Source organism: Podarcis vaucheri (assembly GCF_965113315.1).
Source record: "Podarcis vaucheri genome assembly, chromosome: 8".
NCBI lineage: Eukaryota > Metazoa > Chordata > Lepidosauria > Squamata > Lacertidae > Podarcis > Podarcis vaucheri.
Window position 1 is genome coordinate 64,363,738 of NC_138766.1, and position 20,164 is coordinate 64,383,901.

General features: G+C 42.2%; 1 protein-coding gene and 1 long non-coding RNA gene across 4 annotated transcripts in view; both read right to left on the reverse strand.

The window, feature by feature from the left end:
* The window catches only part of LOC309538447 (tumor protein D52-like), a 37,109-nt gene that overhangs the window by 3,614 nt on the left and 13,331 nt on the right, over positions 1-20,164 (reverse strand). For 2 of the 3 annotated variants that reach the window (XR_014222185.1, XM_082234047.1), the window contains exons 2-5: positions 9,539-9,654; positions 8,015-8,163; positions 6,509-6,610; positions 287-328 (exon numbers count right to left, since the gene is read on the reverse strand). Coding sequence is in view for 2 of the 3 variants with exons in the window: in XM_082234047.1 (XP_082090173.1) it covers positions 287-328; positions 6,509-6,610; positions 8,015-8,163; positions 9,539-9,654 (409 nt within the window). In the remaining variant the exon portion in view is untranslated. The remainder of the gene's footprint in view (positions 1-286; positions 329-6,508; positions 6,611-8,014; positions 8,164-9,538; positions 9,655-20,164) is intronic. The other variant, XM_082234048.1, reaches the window with a different exon arrangement.
* On the reverse strand, positions 2,793-6,066 carry LOC309538496. Its single transcript, XR_014222236.1, has 2 exons — positions 5,859-6,066; positions 2,793-5,820 (listed from the first exon to the last, which is right to left on the reverse strand). It is a non-coding gene; the product is annotated as an uncharacterized lncRNA (long non-coding RNA).

A 20,164-nucleotide genomic window follows, 5' to 3' on the forward strand; every position in this document is an offset into this window, starting at 1 on the left:
CTATCATCTATCTATCTATCTATCTATCTATCTATCTATCTATCTATCTATCTGTCTGTCATCTCCTTTTCCACCTTCCTTACTCTAACAGAAGTCCACAGAATCAGTGGTGACAACGCAGGGTATGTTCCTGCTTCAATACAAATTGGCATTACTCAAGCACTCTATATGGGGCAAGTCAAATACACCTTTACTTGTTTTAAATATGCATTTGCAGCAATCAATATTATTTGTCCCTGCTTACATTAGAATAGGAACTAAAACTTAATGCAATTACATACATTACCTCATAGCAGGCATGCTAATTGAATGTTGTAGACAACGTATACTACATGGCAGCGTTAAAAGAAAGGAGAATCAGTCAGATTATGAGGAGAGGTGAGCCGTGTCCCTGCCACTTCGTGTAGCAACACATTATCAGAATATTTATCCAACACACTCAAAACAGGCATGCAAATCTGTCACCATGCACCACTAAGAGGCAAGCAGTAGCAACATATAAGCACATCATGCTAGGTTAGTAAACAAACTCCACAGGGTGGTTCTTAAAGTAACTGATCAGACTTTACAGATTAATCAGATGAGTGTAAACTTCAGGAGTAAGTACACCCAGAATTTTAAAACCTTAACCTAGGAATATAAACATGATTCAGTATGTTAGTCAATATCAATGTGTTTTCAGAATGGGGCCAATCAGCTTCTGCCAAAAACCACTCCTCTTTTTATATTAGCACTTTATGTTCATGTTCTTTATAGCATATTTATGTTCATCCTCACAACCATCCTGCAGGATATACCAGGCACCTATTATTTTATCTGTTCACCCAGCCTGGAAAAGTGCAAGGAAGAATCGGATCTGGACTATCAATAACTATACAGTGGATCACAATATCAGTATACTAATAATGCTTGTTCCTTCAGCAACACAGGAGTAGATAATGCCTTGGGGCAGTCACTACACTGTTATGGTGAGCTGTTACTTTATAGGCCGTTAGATGCTGCCAAGCCTCTCCGGATTTAGTGATGCGGTTGTTAAACAAGTCAGTTTTATGACATGTTCCAGATGACCAGGAAGCTAAAACAAAGCTATTGAAAGCTATCAGTTCATAACAAGGGACAGGTTGTTGTACAGAAAGCTTTCCATCTTGAGAAAAAGCAAAAATGGTTCTCACTTAAGCTGGTCCGAATGTTTCAATTATGTTCCTATATAAACTATTTCTATATACAGTTTGGGCAACACCAATTAGTCTGCCAACTACACAACCGATACTAGCTACATAGGGTTGAGTCCAACTAAGTCATGATTAACTTCTGAATTGATTTCAGTGGGTCTACTCAAAGAGTATGATTTAGTGGGATACAAACCATGGTTCACACTGTAGGTTGTCTTCTAGCTTGGAGTTTAAGTAACTGGATCATATTTTAAATTCTGATTATTTTTTTAGCCTTGTGAAGACTGCTAACAGCTCCTCTGAATGCTTGGGCATAGAGAACCAAAACCCCACCACCTACATAATAGGAAGTTGGCATTCATACCACCACATATACCCCAAAAGTGAGTCAAAGTGCATGTGTGACCATGCACCTCTAACTCACCACATCATTCCCCCGGGCGCATCAGTGCTTACCCAGGCATAGGCAAACTCAGCCCTCCAGATGTTTTGGGACTACAACTCCCATCATCCCTGACCACTGGTCCTGTTAGCTAGGGATGATGTGAGTTGTAGTCCTGAAACATCTGGAGGGCCGAGTTTGCCTATGCCTGGCTTAACCTCTCATTTTCACCTTTTAACATCTACAGTGGTACCCCGCAAGACGAACGCCTCGCGAGATGAAAAACTTGCAAAATGAAAGGTTTTTTCGTTTTCGAGTTGCCTCGCAAGACGAATTTCCCTATGGGCTTGCTTCGCAAAACGAAGCTTGCCCCGGGGACAGCGGGTCTTCTCTTTTGAAGCAAGGGGCGGCGGGGAGAAGCGATCTTCTCCCCGCAGCCCCAGGTCCGGGGGCAGCAGGAAGCGCAGCGCTTCTTCCCCGCTGCCCCCGGACCTCTTTTGAAACAAGGGGCTGTGGGGAGATCGCTTCTCCCGGTGCTGTGAAGCCGGGCGGGGGGGCGGGAACACCTGCCCCAGCCACCCCGCTTCGGAATGCTGCTCCGAAGCGGGGTGGGAACACCTGCCCCAGCCGCGGGCTCCGGAGCGCTGCTCCGGGGCGGGGGAACACCTGCCCCAGCCACCCTGCTTCGGAACGCTGCTCCGGGGCGGGGGGCGGGAACACCTGCCCCAGCCACCCCGCTTCGGAACGCTGCTCCGAAGCGGGGCAGGGGGGGGCGGGAACACCTTCTGAAGGCGGGCGGGGGGGGGCGAAAGTCTTTGTCCCCCCTGCCTGCCTTCCCAGGGGCTTTTAAATCGCCCCGGACAGCGGAGAAGTCCTCCGCTGTCCCGGGGCGATTTTAAAATGCCGCCCGCCAGCATTTTAAGATCGCCCGGACAGCGGAGAAGTCCTCCGCTGTCCCGGGGTTTTTTAAAATGCTGGGGGTGGGAAGAAAAGCCCTTGTCCCCCCCCCCCCAGAAGAGGTCCGGGGACAGACTGTCCCCGGACCTGGTCTGAAGGCGGTTTCCCTAGGAACGCATTAATTGATTTTCAATGCATTCCTATGGGAAACCGTGCATCGCAAGACGAAAAACTCGCAAGACGAAGAGACTTGCGGAACGAATTAATTTCGTCTTGCGAGGCACCACTGTATTCACTTTCTTGCCCTATCGTCTTCGTTGCTACTTTCTCTCACACATAAGCTCTTTTCCTCTTCCTGATTTTCCAGCTGTTCTGCTCTTTGGCGATGAAGCAGCCTCAAGGCTGTCAGGTAGCAGTCCCAGTTCTGCTGCTACCCCTGCATCCCCTTGACCTATATTGCCACAGATCCAATTTCTCTCACAAGTGCTGCAGAATCATTGACAACAGAACTGGAAAGAATACAGCACACTTTTCACTTGCTTAGGCATTAAAGACAAGCTATCCTCCTCGAAATGCTCACTGTAGCTACAGCACACCCCAAAGGGCCATAGCTCAGTGGCAGAACATTTGCTTTGCATGCAGAATGTGCCAGCATCAATCCATGGCACCTCCAAAGTAAGGCTGTGAGAAACCCTGCTTGAAATCCACTGCCGGTCAGTGTAGACAACACTGAACTTGATGGACCAACTGGTTATGATCCAGTATAAAGAAACTTCCAATGTTTCTAAAGGAATCTAGTGCCTAGTGTTGCAAGTGAACAATAGTCAAAACTGCTAAGAATTAAAAGGTAAAATGTTTTTTGGCTATTGTGATCCTGCACAGGGAAGTTCAGCAGACACATCGTTTGCTTTTCATTCTTCCAGTGCCGCCATCCAAAGGAGGATTATCTTGCCTCTATTCTTGTTTGGTGCCCAGGTATCTCACTGTGGAGGCAACAGAAATTTCCCTCTTCAGATGTTCCACTGGAAGAATGTGTTATGTGCACAGCACTATCCCCTTCTACTTTCCCCAGCAGGTCTGGAACATTCAGTCATATAATATAAGGCACTAGAGAGGGGGCAGGAAAAATATCTGAGTTTTAGATAAATAAGAAAAGCTATTGCTCATTTCTGTGCTGAAATTCTGCTCCAATAAAGTAGAAGAGTATTATCTGAAAGGGAGAAATTCAATACCATGCTAAGAAAATTGTTCCATCGTGGCAAACATTTCAAGCTTGTCAAACATAATGATCCCCCTGTGTGCTGTTTTAGTGATTCTCCCAATACCCCCTCCCCCCCAAAAAAAAGTCATTTCGGAGGAGAGAAGCTTCACTGCACGAGTGGAAGTCCTTGCACAGGGCTTCCACTAAGGGGACTCATTGGTTGAATCCCACCCACCAGTGTGGTTTGTGCTAGGGGGCAACGAAACTGTTCTTGCTAAGACTCTCTTCCTTAGCACTAACTACAAAGTCAATCTGTTGTTATTTGATCACTGGTAACATTCCCTTGAAACAGGCTATTCAATATGTTTTAAGTGCTCAATCCAGGGGAAACTTGGTTCATAGGAACTTGCAGAAATTACTCATAGTAAAAAAATTCAAACCAACATATGTAACTATCAAATAACAGGTCTAAGATTTCTGGTACATCTTGTGATTGAGAGGTGGCAAAACCTGGGGTAGACCTGACCTCTGAGAAACCTATATTCAGTGTCTATCCGTCTGTTTGGCTCTCAACAGATAAGGCACCTGTCCATGGATGGATGGATGTGGTATCCAGACAACATCCTTCCACTCACCACAGAAACCCTCTGCTCTTTCCCTGGCTCCCTTCACCTCTTCCATTCCTTATTTAATTGTACTGCTATTGAAATCAACTTCACAGGGCTCCCCCCTCCTGAATTTCACATATTATATATGGCTAACAACATTGAAGTGCTCTTCAGAGTTGCCATATGCTACCTCCTACATCCCTTCCACAAATGGGTCTTCTCTGTGGACAACTTCATTGGATATAACCTAGTATTTCTAATAATCTATTAAACACTTTTTTTTAAAAAAAAAGTTGTTTTTGTGGTGGGGAAGGAAAACTACTTTAGCCCTCTTCAAGTTACCCAGTATTATGGTCAGTCAGGAGCTATTCACTACACAACAAGACTACTTGCATGCTCTACAGCAACTTTTCACAATCTTACCTAAAGGAATGTGTAAATGCGTGCACTCTGTAGGACACCAAGCAAACATTTAAAAATAAAGAGAAAGTTCCAGTATAAACACACAGGGATTTTCACAGTAAAAGTAGTGAGCTTGAGGTAGTGCACTTATATGTTAACTGACTACACTCCAGAAGAAAACGGCAGCAACAGGGTTCGTTTTCAGCAATGAAATCTAGCTCTGAGATTCAGCAGTTCCAAGGAAATATTGTGCAATTAAATGCAAGTGATTTTAATTCTGAGTGAAGAAATCTGAGTGCAAGCACCCACAAACTGAAATAAGAAAGATGCAAATTTTTGTGTCGTCTACACGAAAAGCTGCCCAGAGTATAGCGAAGAACCCAAACTTGGCTTAGTGCAGGCTCCTAAAGAGGAAATTGCAGCCACTTTGCCCCTACCCAGTCCTTATTTTGCTGCCATGTTGAGCTGCACAGAACTAAGCCAAGCTTAAACACAAGCCCAGATTGGGACACCATGCTAAGCTCCCTGCATATTAGCCATGGGGTGAAGCCAAAAGCAAGCTGGTTACAGCTTGTTTAATGACATGTTCGGGTGACATGCTAAGCCAAACCTTAGTGCAGTGCAACAGCCATAAAAGGGCCAGTGAGGAGCAATGTGACTGCAAACTCTTCAAGGGTCCACACCTTCATACATTCGTGTTCAGTCAAAGTTTGGCTTAACTTGACATGCAAACCAGGTCACTGTGTGGCTGCTGTTATACCATTAGGTTTCATCACAAGTTCCCACTACCACTGCTTTAATGAAGAAAAACAATTGGGCCCTTCAACCTCAGAAACAATGCAAATATTTAAATCTTTTTAAAAAATTAAAGCTTCCAGGATATAGAATCCAAAGCTACAGTTCACACATGCTCTGCTAAGGATACCTAGAGATGTTACAACCCAACACAAGCACGTTCCATCCCTCACCCCCAGAAAACCTCACCAACAGTACAAAACATAAACAGAATAAAAGATGAGAAGTTTTGTAAGCCACAATTCTAGGAGGGGAGTTAGTTTTCACAAAAATGCAGGTACTCAGAACATTATTGATTTATTTCTATATGCCTGGGATTCATGCAGCTCTCACATGCTTGCTTTCAGTAACATGATGGCTTCTCTCTTTCTCAGTGTACAAGTAACCGAAGAAGAGAGAACATGCAACCCCATTCCAACTGATGTTTTATTCCCTACTGCCTACCCTCCAACATGATTACATCAAGAAAGGAACATCTAGATACAGGACCTCTCCAGATTTAGCACTTATCTTATTAGTGCAGTACCGGCCCAACTATTAGGTAGGTTGAGGTGGCCTGCTTCAGATGGCAAATTGTGGGGTTTCGTTAGAGAGAAGCACAATGCAGCCATAGCTGTCAGTTCCCAGCTGCAAGCCACCAACTCTGCACTCGGGGAGGAAATGCAATTTGCAGTCTCAGGCACCTAAATATCTTGGGAAATGCACTGAATAGGAGAAACCTAATCAAGGCACATTGGAAAGATGTAACTGTCTACGTGGATCACTATTAGTCCATTCAATGGACTGGGGACCATTTCACATGTAAGTGGCACAGTCCCCACCCACCCATTAAAAAAATAGAATGCCATTAGCACAAGGCCAGAGGTGGTAGTTCCCTGCTTGTTCATGTCAAAATAAATAGCTTAGTTATAGAATCAAGCTGTCAGCTCCCAGCTGCAAGCCACCAACTCTGCACTCCTGGAAGGGTTTGCAATTTTGTGTTTGGCACTGTTGAAACCCTACGCAGTGTAAACAGATACTACTACAGGCAAGGGGAAAATTAAAGTCATACTTCACATCTTCCAACTTCTTCGTTATTGCAGAGCCAACTGTTGAGAATGCAGCAGAAGCTTTCTGCCCAGCTTGAGACAGTGTTTCTGATGTCTTCTTATACCTAGATTAAAAAAAAAAAGTCAACCTATTATCACAATTCTCAAACACCTGCACCACAAGTGTTGGAACAGGCATACGCATTACTTCGCTCCTAGTGCACTTGAAATTAAGAAGTCATGCATTGCTAGTAAGGCAGCTTATATAAGCTTCTTCAACCCTTAGCATTTCCAGTGAACACTAGCTTCGGTACATCAAATTTATCTGAAAAGTTAGCTTTTGTATCCTGCGTCCCTTTCCTCTATCAAAATGAGAGAAACTGGGTTTAGAACTCGTGTGTGTGTGTGTGTGTGTGTGTAAAAGTGGCATAACAAGTCACAACAAGGCATCTATAGGAGAGCACATGGTATAACTGATTTGGTTTAAAATGGAAAAGGTTTGCCAATAACACATGTCTTTCGCAATATACATGGCAAAATATTTGCTCCACGATACAATTTGTGTGGTAAGAAAACAGTTGGGAGAGTTGCCTCATCTTCCTATCAGATTTAACCAGAAAAAGTTCTAGAAATTTGCAAGACATCCAGGTTCTTTTGTCTGAGATGATGGTGCCAAAATGCCATATTGAGTCTTTTACACACAGTTGCATTAGGTGTTTTCAGCAACTGTAGCTGACCAGAAAGAATGAACCATCTGGCCACATGTTCAACACATGTGCTTAAGAGCAGGGACAGGAAGCTGTGGTCCTGCAGATGTTACTTAAGTGCAGCCCTGCTAGACCAACTGTATATAGCCCAGCATTCTGTTCCCACAGTGGACAATGAGGATGATAAATTGATGTAATGTTGAGATGTGTGTGTGTTTGTGGTGTAGAAATGAAGAAAGTATGTATCTGATTCTATCAATTGCTTCCCATAAAATACATTGGAAGTGTTTTCACAATGAAAACATCTATGTTCAAAAACAATTGCAATGGCATTCTCACACCACGATCTCCCGGACAACCAAAAAAACCACTGCCTCCAATATATGTGTGTCGAACTACAGCTTAAGCCTGACCAATGTTCATGCTGCCAGGGATTGATGTTAAACAACATTGGAAGAGCCAGATGCTTAATGGTATGACAATTTTAACCAACCCTAGAAAGAAGCTACCTTCAGCTTTGACTAAACCTTGCCAAGACATTAAGGACCACTTCGCAAAGTTTTCCTAGCTCAGACTTCATGCAAAGTGTCTGAATACTCTCCCACCACCGAAGAGAATCCAGGTGTACAGAAAACTAACATTTCAGGAAGAATGGTATCCTCTGAATGGTCCTGCTAAAACCCTCGCTACAAACCTATAACCTGCCATCACTAGATCCTGAAACAAAGGCTTCCTCTGAGAAAGCCCACCAAATTCAGCTGACGAGGAAACTCAAGCCCATCCCTTGCATTCAGGCAAAATAATTTAAGTGAAGAAACATACGCATTTGTTGCTGTGACATCTTGCCACCCTTTGGAAAGGTTCTGCCTCAGCTCCTGCAGTGAACTGATCCCCAGTTTTCTCTTTATTTCTGCTAGATGCTTCTCTTTAGCAGCTAGTACCTGTGACAAAGTCTGGATTTCTTCTTCCACCTACAAGATAAGAGCCCATGAAGAAAATCAACTAGGGAAGCATAAGCTACTGAGGAATTATTTTAAAGCAGATGTTTTGACATTTACTACCAACATTTCCTTGTTTGGAACAAATTACACTTGCATCCTTTAAGGGTTTAAATATATGTTAATTATAGGTTTCAGTTTGAGACAAAACACCAACCGATTCTGATTCAGTAATCAACTAATAGAGCCCCAATTCAATTGCATGGGTAATTTTCACATCTACTTATTAATGAACTTATTGGTTGCTTTTGGTTACTGGTTGCTTTTTCCCCACAAAAGCAACCCAAAGCAACTTACAATTAAAATAACATTCACATTAAAAACAGCATAAACCAAAACAGAAAAATCTAAAACTTGTAATGGATTGAAGGCAATATAATTCCCTCTGTTCCCAATGTTCAGGCTGCAAGATAATCAGGGTTGTTGGTTTTTTGTTGGGGTTTTTTAACAGAACTACAGAAAGCCATCAGGCAAAAAAACCAAAAACCCCTAAGTGACGGTGAACCCCACAAACAGTTTGGTGATGACAGAATGCTCGGTGGCCATGTTGATTTGGGGGCAGGGTAATGGAAAAGAATGGTTGAGTTCCTGAACAGCATCGCTCCACAGTACAATGTTTTGTTTCAGGTCCCACTGTCACAGAACTAAGAGCAAGAAACATGAAAAGCTTTGAAGGCACAATCAGAGCAAAGTGAGTGCTACATCTGCAATGTCTTTCAAGTGTTCTTACTCTAAACCAAAGCCTTCTGCATTTGCAATTCCTAATGCCAGCTTCTGCTTCAGCTCTTTTTTTTAATTCTGTAAGGCGGCAGAGCTGACCGAAGCAAGTGTGGCAACAGGTAACCAGGAACTACTTTTGCTTGCAAAATAATATACTGATCAATATGTGTAAATTAAAATGGATGCACTGATATTTAAATGTATTGTTAATGTAAAACAATTGGAGGTCCTTCTTGTGTTTTTCTGTTTGTTTTGTTTTGTTTTCCCTTTAATGAATTTGCAATTGTTAAAACCCCCAAATATATGAAGCAAAAAAATCAGCTGAACCTTTCATGAATACAGAGGTAGCTTAAGCCATAAATCAAGGTTATACATATTGTACTTTTCTTCCAACAAACACAGAGCCGCTTTACATGGACCTTCCACTGAGACCAAGACACAATTAACTACAGAACAGCACCACGCAGCCTTAGGCCATTCACTGTGTCCATTATAAGAACTCTGCTTATTACAAATTATTTTCCAACAGCACTATCAGAAAGACAGCCTCATAACTCCATATTAAATGCAACTGTGGCTCACACATGTGAATCAGATCAGTTTTGAGGGCCACACATAACAGGTTTACCTTAGCAAGCTCTCTTCTAAGTTCTTCCTGTTCTTCTTCTGACAAAGCTTCTGCAACATTAACCGAAGCAGCAGCATCTTCTCCAACTTCAGGAATTACTTCATTTTTCAGCAGACCTTAAAAAAAGAAAAAGCCCACAGATTTGTCGTTTGGGGTCACTATTTTAAGATTGCTTTGTTATCAAACATCCGTCATCAAGGCTGGTGGTGTGTGTGAAAAGCAAGAGTGGGGGTTTCCCATCACTGCAATGGTGCAGGGATGGTGAACTTGTGGCTCCTCACACATTGGACTGCATCATCCCCAACATTTCGGCTGTGCTGAAGGGTCACAGGTTTCCCATGCCCCTGATAAGAGGACTGTCTGATTTATCTTGCTGTAAGGAGCGTTTCAATGAATGGATGCATGACAACAGACGATATTTGACAGTGGATACAGAGTTCAATAGAGGCAGAAGCAAAAACTACATTTACAACACTGAGCTGCTTTATCAGGGTTTTGTTATTTTAAGATCAGAATTAACTGCTACTCAGATTTCAGTGGCATGGCCTCATCCAACCTCTTAAAACCTATCCTTACTACTTCTGTGTGATCCAAGATTTCCCCATTTCACACCTTCCCTTTCACATCATATTCATGCCCTCATGGTATCTTCATCTTCTGCAAAAACTGGGCGAGGGTTTTATAGATCATATGGACAATGCAGAAATGACAACCAAAGACGCTGGTTTACAGGAATTTGATTCCTGAAGCTTGGAAATCTGAAACTTGCAAATCTGTGTCCCAAAAAATACTGTAGAGGGTATACCATTCAACACTGGACTGTTCTGGAAGTCCAAAGTTGTTCCCGATGCCCAGAAGGCATCCCAGAGGACAACCAACACTCCTATGCAGCTGCACAGTAAGTTCAGTAATGGTGGGAAAGCTATTTTGCATTACCAGTCTTCTCAAGGGCATAACTGCCCCCAATATGGTTCCCTGGAACAGTCTGAAAATCAGAGGTTGGTGCTAAAGACCGATGTAGTAAATAACACCAATACAATCTTGTCATTCCACATACCAAAGAGAATGTTCTTTTTCCAATAGCAAATGGAAGGATTTCCCGCAAAGCTCCCTTCAGATTACTATCAAGAGTCTTAAGCAGAAGGCAGTAAACCAATTGAGAATTATTCTGCATTACAGGAACATAAAAATCATTTATGCAAAACCTATCCTCAAAGGATGGCAAATAGTGTTTTAAGTTTTCATGAGCCAGCAAGCAACTGAATTAAAACATTCCGCCAAACGCCTCTAGTTCTCTGCAGTAAGTGCATTCTGGTTTAATTTTTTATACGAGTAGATTATTCTAGTTATATTTTTAGCTGTGCTGTGACTTTATTGGGGATATCCATCCAGGAATGTGCCATCTTGCATCCCCCAGAAGGATGGTGGGTGAAAGGGTTTTTGGCTCTTGTGCCACACAACTCTCCTGGCTGCCTCCCAGTCACGCTGCAGGGAAGTTGTCTCAGGATGCACAGAATGACAGCTGAACACATCAGCAGAAGAGAGCCAGTGCGGTGTTGCAGTTGGGGCGTTAAGATTGGGATCTGGGAAAACTAGGGCTCAAATCCCAAGTCAGCCGTGAAGCTCAATGGGTAACTCTGGGCCGGTCACTTCCTTTCACAGAGAATGGAGTGGGAAGGAGTTAGATTTGCTTCTCTTCCACAATCAAGAGTATTGCTAGAAGTACTGGAAGGACACTGGTCATCGGTAAACAAGTTTATGTGGAATCCTACCCACTTAGCTAAACATGCATTGCTACTAAAGCCATTTAGGATCCTACCAGGCCAAGAAGCATTTCAGATATATTCTTACATAGATCTCATTACCATAGACGAAATTGCACAGAGGTCATTTCCATCATCTGTACTCACAGTAGAAAGCACCAATATTCACAGCAAGAACCCGCTTTTCATAGGGTATAGTAGTTATGGGGTACATAATAACCCATCACTCTGCTGGAAGATTGCTGTGCAGAGCATGTCTAAGTGCAGATTCCAAATTCAGTTTTATCTAACTAAGTTGCAATCTTATTTCAATACTGTAATCGGTTTTAAAAGTATGCCAAAGTCCAATTTTAAGAAAAGTGTTGTAGTGGCAAGTATCTAGCTTTACCAAATAACTTAGTAAGTTAGCTATGGCCTGCAAGCATGAAATAGTATTAAAAGTTTGGTGCCTTAGGCATCAAACCATCTCTACAGAACCAGAAATTCTAGTCTGTCAAAATCTAGCTTGTGATGTCTAAGGAAGTCTTTCAAGTTTGTAAATTCATTTCTCCACACACACCCCTTTAATTTTTTGCAAGAAGATTTGCTGAAATCTGAGCGTTATTCATTGTTTTCTGAGCATAATAAAAGGTGGTAGGGTAAAATATGCCAAACTATGTTCAAATTTGATGGAACTAATTTTATTCTAAGTTATTTGGAACAGTTTCTAGCAGTTATGTTAAATATATATATAAAATCACTGGGAAATTCACAAAGGTTCCACTCCCAAAATCTTCCCCAAACTAGTGCCCTCCAAGATGTTTTGGACAACAATTGGCTGGGACCGATGGGAGTTGGATTCCAACATCATCTGAAGGACATCAGGGTAAGGAAGGCTGTGCTATAGTTACCTAAATCAGTATTCTATGAACACTTGGGAAACACACACATTTTTTCCAAGATCAAGCACAAAGGAGAAGTTCAAGTGAGCTCTGAACCAAGAACCAGAAGAACATTTAACTGATTGTGCATGTCTCTAAGAGCTAGTGTGGCGTTGTAATGGTTAGAGAGTGTTGGACTATGACCTGGGAGACCAGGGTTCAAATTCTCACCCAGCCATGAAGCTCATTGGATGACCCTGGACCAGAGAAACACAGAAAGCTTACAGCTTCTGCGCAAGTCCTTGTTGTCAGATGCACGTGAAAGCTTGTTTTGGAACTGGATGCTAACACAACATTCCCCATTCTCTCACATCATTCTCTATGCCTGATAGTGTTTAAGGCAGCTCTGAGGCAAAGTTCCACTAACATTTAATTACCTATTATTCAAATCAGGCTTTCAGTTGCTCCCATATTATTGAGTGCATTCCTATTTCTTCATTCATTAAATCTAACACGCTATGTTTTGTTCCCTTCTGGGAACCCTGTTATGATCACTTCCATTCCAGCAGAAAAGCACAGAGCACATAACAACAAACACCTTAGGCTATAACTTTCAGAAAGCATCCTGAGCTATGATCTGCTCTTATAGTATGGATTCTCTTAAGAAGGCTGTAGATATAAAAACAGTTACCAGAATCCTTCAACACAGGAGATCCAGGAGGAGAAAAAGCCATGCTGGGCGATAGGTAGAGATAATTTCTATTAACTCCAGTATCAAAATCAAAAGGAGATTTGTAATCCTCATATAAATCCATATCCAGCCAGTCCATCACAGAGATCTCAGCATGCATGGGGGCCATTCATGTCGCTCCTGCATCCAGTCTTCTCCTCTCCTTTTCTTTGCACAAGTCATTTGACCTGTTAAAATCCGAGGCACCGATTTAAAGATGCTAGGCACTCACACCGTGTACCAGGTTTCCACTGGAGAATCGTAAGCAATTGATATAATTGCGAGGTTTAGGATACCAACTTAAAAAGCAATGGCTCGGGTACTCCTTAACTGCAGTAGTTTGTGCAGAGCAAGGCTACAACTTTTCAGTAAGCCCAAATCCACTCTACGCAACAAGGCATTTTCAGGAAACTGAATTGCCATGGGCTCTGGGAAGTCTCAGTCCTGTGCAGGATTACACCAGAGTTTTCAGTCTTTTTTTTAAAGCGTCAGCTGACTGCTGTTGCACCAGGATATTCTTAATCTTCTAGGGCACAAAAGGATTACCAGCCATAATCTATCCTATAAGCCATCTGTGTAGGACTTTATGCCTGATTAATGGAATAGATTTTTCTTCTCCAGTGTGTAGCTTGCCAGCCCTGTGTGTCTTTGTATATATAGTAGACAGCTCTAGTCAAATTTCCTAGTGGGAGGGGGGAATCTGTATTTGTTGCTTGAACACAGCAGGTTTCTACAAGTGAAGTGCCTCTTTGTCAGACTGCAACAATCCCTTTTCATACTTCCAGCTTCATCATGTTGCTGCATTCTACACTATCAACTGCAGAGATATGTCAGCCGACTGACTTCACCTCAGATGAAGGTCCTGGCATGTAATGTAGCCTTTGTTAAGCTCTGCTGAACTCAGAAGTGGTATGGGGTATGTGGCTCCCCATCGTTCAGAAAAGTGCAACAGCAAACATAATAGGTCACAAAGGAAGAAACAAGATGCTAACTGTCATCCTTAGAAAGGATCCATTTAAGAAAATGGGGGAGAAAATGAGCAACGAATATAGGCACAGAATTGCAAGTGGACAGTAGATGCACTAGCTGGATGCCAAACTAAATTGACTGTGTAGGATACCGAAGCAAGACACATTTTTCAGGGTTTGGTCCAAAGCTTAAGTGGTGGTGATTATTTTGGAGGGGAACATAGGAAGCTGCCTTATACCAAATCAGACCATTGTTCCATCTAGGTCAATACTGTTGACACTGACAGGTAGCAGCTCTCCCCAGTTTCAGGTAGAGTGTCTGTGTCAGTCTAATCTGAAATTGCTGATGATTAAATCTGGGACCTTCTGCACGCAAGGCTCTTCAATTGTACTACAGGCCTCTTCCCCTGCCCCCAAAATAAAGCCCTTGCACAAAAAGCTGGCTTATTTATTTATTTATATTTTATTTATTTGTTAGAGACTTGTATATTGTCCTTCATCTGAAGATCTTAGGACAGTTCACGGTGTAAGAACTATGCAAGAGCCACATTTCAAGTATTGAGTGGGCATCTTGCTAGTGCTGTGTTGCAGACACATGGTTTTAAGAACTCAAAAGAGCTTAAAGAAAATCACCATGCTTTATTTGTAAAATATTACTGTCCATGATAAAAAAAAGTTGTTTTATGGAACGTATTTTTATCTCACCTTTCATCAGCAGTACACAACAGTTCACAACAATACAACACATTTTCAAATAAACCAACACATTTATAAGGTACATCACAATCCACAGAACATACCTCCCAAGCTCAATTATTAACCTGCAAATGCCTAGGTGGACAGATGCATCTTTAATTAGCACTGCAGGCCCATCAAAGTTTGTGCTTGCCATGTTTCAAACTGGAGACAATTCCATACGCTGGGTGCCACCATGGAAAAGTTCGAGCTTCTTTTTAGATGGATTACCACACTGATCCCCGATAGTTATGCAGGTCATTTAAAGCCCCCAGAAGCCTCTAAAAAGTCTTATTGCAAGAGTAATAAAGTTACAGGACAATTTGTAGAAGTGAGGGAGTGAATAAGACTGACTTTTAAAGTACCAAAGTATTCATACCTTTTAAGGAACGTAATACAAAAAACATAGCATGAGTTATTTGTGTTCCTTTCAATCTCACTGAACACTTTGGTGGTCATTATTATGCCACATGCACCAACAAAAACTGGATGTACCATGTTGCTCATTAATTGGTTCTTTTTTGGTGCTTACAAATGGCGCCACCACCCCACATTTCTGGATGCTCTATTTAAAGGTCTGTACTCCCAACCCAACATTTTCCAAAATAGTGAGCATAAAGGAGCTGGGGAGGATTGACAGTAGGTACAATTCCTCTGCAAATGCTGATCGTCTTGTGCAACTACCACCCTCCCTTCAAGGCTGGGGTGGATATTTCAAGGCAATACAGAAGGCACTTCATGTTCAGTTCCACCCTCAACATTCAACTGTGCTTTCCTTTCTCCAAAGAGTTTGGAGCCAGTATATGTCTGTTGAGGAGGTGCAGAGAAGTTCTGGAGCACAACCCCACAGTGCACTTGTTCACAAGCCTGTAAATACCTACCGCAGTTGAATTCCTTGTTAACTGTGGGCCAGAAGCTTTAATTTTATTACAGAGGTGTTGATGAGACAACAGAGTATATTGCTTGTGGGCAAGGCACTTGAGCCAATTATAATGGAATTAACCTGAATGCGCTGCAACGTAAATTGGCTTGTTCAGGCTCAGCCAAGCATTATCAAGTGTCTTCAACGCTGGTTGCAGTAATTGGATTGCAATATTATCTGCTGAGGCACGGTTTCTTTTCTAATCATCCCTCAGGAGCAGTCCTGGGAAAACCAGCAAGCAGCCACCTAAATAGATACACACAGACACAAAAACATATTGCACTGCAAAGGCAGTCTGTCACAGCTATTTGTGGAAAATTCATACACCCCTTCCGAGGACATGGCTACAGAGGAATGCTACTAAAATGAATTAATTTGGGGGACGCAGCATAACACCTCTTCTTGAGTGGCATTGAAGCACACGGCCATGCTCCTTCCTTCTGAAGAGCCTAGTCTTCCTTCCACTAAGTTGCTAAACCATCGCTTGAATTAGCAACCGTCAGCAGTTAATTAGGCAGCTGAAGGAGAGCAGGGACTCTAATAAGAAGGCATCAGCTTGCACCAGTGCATCCATGTGGCAAGGCTGATCCAGAATCCTCTCACATGAAACAGTGCAGAGAGCTGGAAAAGCCCGTCTTAGAGGTCTTGCAGATAATTACAAAGAAGTCTGTGTGAGAGAGGTCCTAAGACAGACAGAGACAGAGCGCACGATGCAACTCCAGGAAACTGCTCTAATCCCGGGAGTGACAGGCTGGCATTGTTACCATTCCATCAGAGGGTTGTTGTGCTCTTCTTCTTCTTCTGGCTTTAGTACATATTCACACCGTACACACCTCCATATCAAAACAGGAAAGGTTAGAACAGTCCTTAATATAGCAGGTTACAACTTCCTGGTCCATCTTACCATGTTGGCTTTGGTGGCAGTGGTGTTGTTGTTGTTGTTGTTGTTGCTGCTGCTGCTGTTGTTGTTGTTGAGTTGTTTAGTCGTGTCTGACTCTTCGTGACCCCATGGACCAGAGCATACCAGGCACTCCTGTCTTCCACTGCCTCCTGCAGTTTGGTCAAACTCATGCTGGTAGCTTCAAGAAGACTGTCCAACCATCTCATCCTCTGTCATCCCCTTCTCCTTGTGCCCTCAATCTTTCCCAACATCAGGGGGTAGTATCCCCAATTTCCCACCAAGTGTGTAGCTAAATGATGAATGAGAGCAACCCGCAAGTGTGGAAACATCTCAATGTAACCTACTACAGTGTAGCTTTCAGTATAATCCCTCAATGTTATTGTCATAACCTGCGAAGACCTGCAGAAAAATGAATGCAAAGGAGGTCTGCAATCACAAGTAGCAACATTTTCAGAGTTATATTCCAAACTAAAGAAAGCCTTCACTGCTGCTTTTGGGCATACTAGCAACTACCATATATCAAATACTGTACAAGTTTCAGTATGGATCCCACTTTGGCGCTTGAGAAAGTCACCTCATACACAATCCACTTCATCTTCAAAACCAAAGTCCATCTCAGTAAATCCAAGGCTTTGTCTGGATTAGTCTTTGGGCAATTTATATGCAGATGGAAACATCAAGGGTCCCCAGGAAAGTCATCTGCAAAATTCCAGGAGAGAGTTTTAAAAGCAGGTTGAAGTTTTTATTTTATGCTCAGTTCACACTTATGGTACATCCCTTCCAAAAGGATCGGGACTAGTAGTAAAAAGCAGAGCCCTAGTAAAGGTATTTCCTGGCAGAAAGCTAGATCCATTGGTCACAATACTACCTCGCCCCCCACCGCCAATGCCTAGATGCTAAATTTGAGAAATGCAGCAATTTTAAACAGTGACAGTTGTGAAGCAGGCCAGAGGCTTTGGGAGCAACAGCATCTTCCTCAGGACAACTCAGAGGACAACTGCTTCCCATCAAAAGAGCCCTGAATCTTTCTTAAGCAGCCCAATTCAGCTCAGGATTCAACTGCTTCTCAAAAGCAAGAAGGGGAAGGTGCTCATTTTACAGCACTAGAAATTCAGGTTTGCATCGTCTTCCTCTAAGTGCTCAAAAGACTAGCTTTTCCTGATATTCTGCTGTTGCCAGACAGTTATACCTAGGGGCTTGCTCAGATTATACTCTCCCCACTAGAACTTACAAACATCTGAGACAGCAGCAGAGGCACAGTGACTCCACACTCAGTGGAATGTGAGATCTTCCTTCTTCCAAAAGTCCTCTATGTCTTGTGGGGGGAGACAGGATGGCCAAAAGGATAACTAGAATAAGTCAACATCCTGGATCAAGTCAAGGTGTATATGAACAGGAACAGCCAGCGATTGTGGAGGTTGTGCTATGGGAACTGTTAATGTGTTTAAAAGCAGATTCTTGCCTTTGAATTGACTGCTATTTTTAAAAGCAGGTAGCATTATAAACTTGTTTTAGCTTATACATCACAAAGCTGGCCTCTGTGTCCATCTGGCAGCCAGCCACGAAACTAGAAGCATCATTCTTACATAAACTGCATCTTATAGCTCTGACGTTTCTGTTCCAATTTGTTTTAGAGGCTGAAATGGAATAGAAAGGAGAGAGGCTGGGACACTCCATACTATTGTGGGGGGGGGGAGTGTTCAGATAAATATATATATATATTTAAGAGGATTTTATCTAGTAGAGGATTATCTTCTACAAAGGGCTATAAAGTTTGATTCTGAAATGTCGTTTTCAAGTAGCTTGGAGACTGTATTATTTGAGAAAAGGAATTGATTTTAACGTTTTAAGTGTTTCAAGTAAAGAAATAAAACTAGATTATGAAAGACATGATCTTGGCATCCCTTGCTTTCATTAAAGATTTGAAGGAACATTTCCTATTTTGTGTGCTTAACTACAGCCCTAGGAATGGCATTCAAACCCATTTATTTCTCTGCAGATTTCACTCCGAGGAACCTGTAAAAAACGCGAAGAGTCTGGTAACCTCAGGTCGAAAATGAAACATTATTATGGAGCTGGACCAGGGCTTTAGTTAGAGTGAAGAAACAGCACAGAAGTTTTGAATATAGCAACTGAGGAATAAAGCTCCAGCTGTGACGGTCATCATCGTTTGAAAGGACTCCTTTTAGAAAACAAGGTATACTTTTGACAACCAAGCCAAAAACATCAGTCACCCAAAATCCTTTCCACATTCCCAGTCTTATGCTGTGCCTCTGTGAACAGAATCGTAGCCCTGCAACACTGGGTCATGGCACAGCTGAGGAACTCCCAACCAATACAGCAAATAAACAATCACCTCTCTTTCCCTCTAAATTTCGGAATTGCACAACTGCCAGGGCAATCTCGGTCTACTTCAGTTCCAAGGATGTGCAGAAGGCTGCAGCATATCCCACCATGGAGAATCCAGCAAGACAAAGCATGAAAACCTGCTTAGGGTGCAACTACAACCAGCCTTTCAAGACCAGGAAAAAAGTCAATAGCGCCGATATCAAAATCAATTTAATATGTTTTCCAACACTGTTTTCAAATAGTGATAGAAGGTTGTGAGAAACGTTTCAAAGGTTTGAAGATTTTCCTGTACAACCTATGAATGCCTGCAGCTGTTTCAGTGATTTATTCTCAGTTGTCTATGTTTTATTTTTAATGTATCTATCCATTTACAAATTTATAAACTTTAATGGGTGTTTTTTGAAGTGTTGCGTAACAGAAATTTCAGAAAACAGAATACAGTACGTACTTGGCAATTTAAAAGCACATTTTAAGAATGTCGTTACACAAATTCAGTATATATGGCTAAATATTTATACAGTACTTAAGACAGAACAGTAACATTTCTATAAGCTAGAAAGAGAACTCTGGTTATGGAATGGTGCAGAAATATTGTAAAACACTGTAAATTTGGGGGTGATTATAAACCGAACCTCAATACCCCGTTTCCTAGACTACTTTTCCACCCTTAGTCAGCTCAATCTAAGCAAGACAAATACAGAGTTAGCTGCATGCATGTACATCCATTTTGTATTTCTGAGTTTTGAAAAGAGGAGCGATTCCGGTTTGGGCTGGAGAGTATGCTGCCATTTGGTTGTCTATAAGCTTTTGCAAGACTCCAGCATCCTAAATATTTTGTGCCCATTGCATAACTGTGAAGAAGCAATATTTCCTGAATACTGGAAGATGCCACTAAATACCAGTTACCCTTAGACTATATAATGTTATGCAGCAGTTCTACCATGGGAAAGCACTAAAAGATTCTGAACAATTGTGAGCAAGTTAATGCTTCTTTCACTTTGCTCCCCCTCCCAAGTAAGACTAGAGTGACTGGATCCTGTTTTCACCCACAGCATATGGTTTCAGTTTCCAAAAATGGAGACTCTATACAACAAAATAGTGCTGTATAATGGTAGTTATTTATATTGCCCTGTTATCTGAGGGACGGAAGGTCAACGTAAGGATGACTCAATATGTACAATCTCGTTGGTAGCCAAAATCAGGGAGGAAATGCCCTATCAGGGTGCAGTTAAATGTGTGCATGCAGAACATGTAATTGGCCCATATGTCAATAATCAAAGAGAAATCTTCTACCATCTCCTAAACATGGCATGCTATGCAGATGCCACTTCCACCCACGCTCTTGCACAGGTAAGTTAGGCGCAATTGTGCAAATATTTGTCCACCTGAACGCAAAAG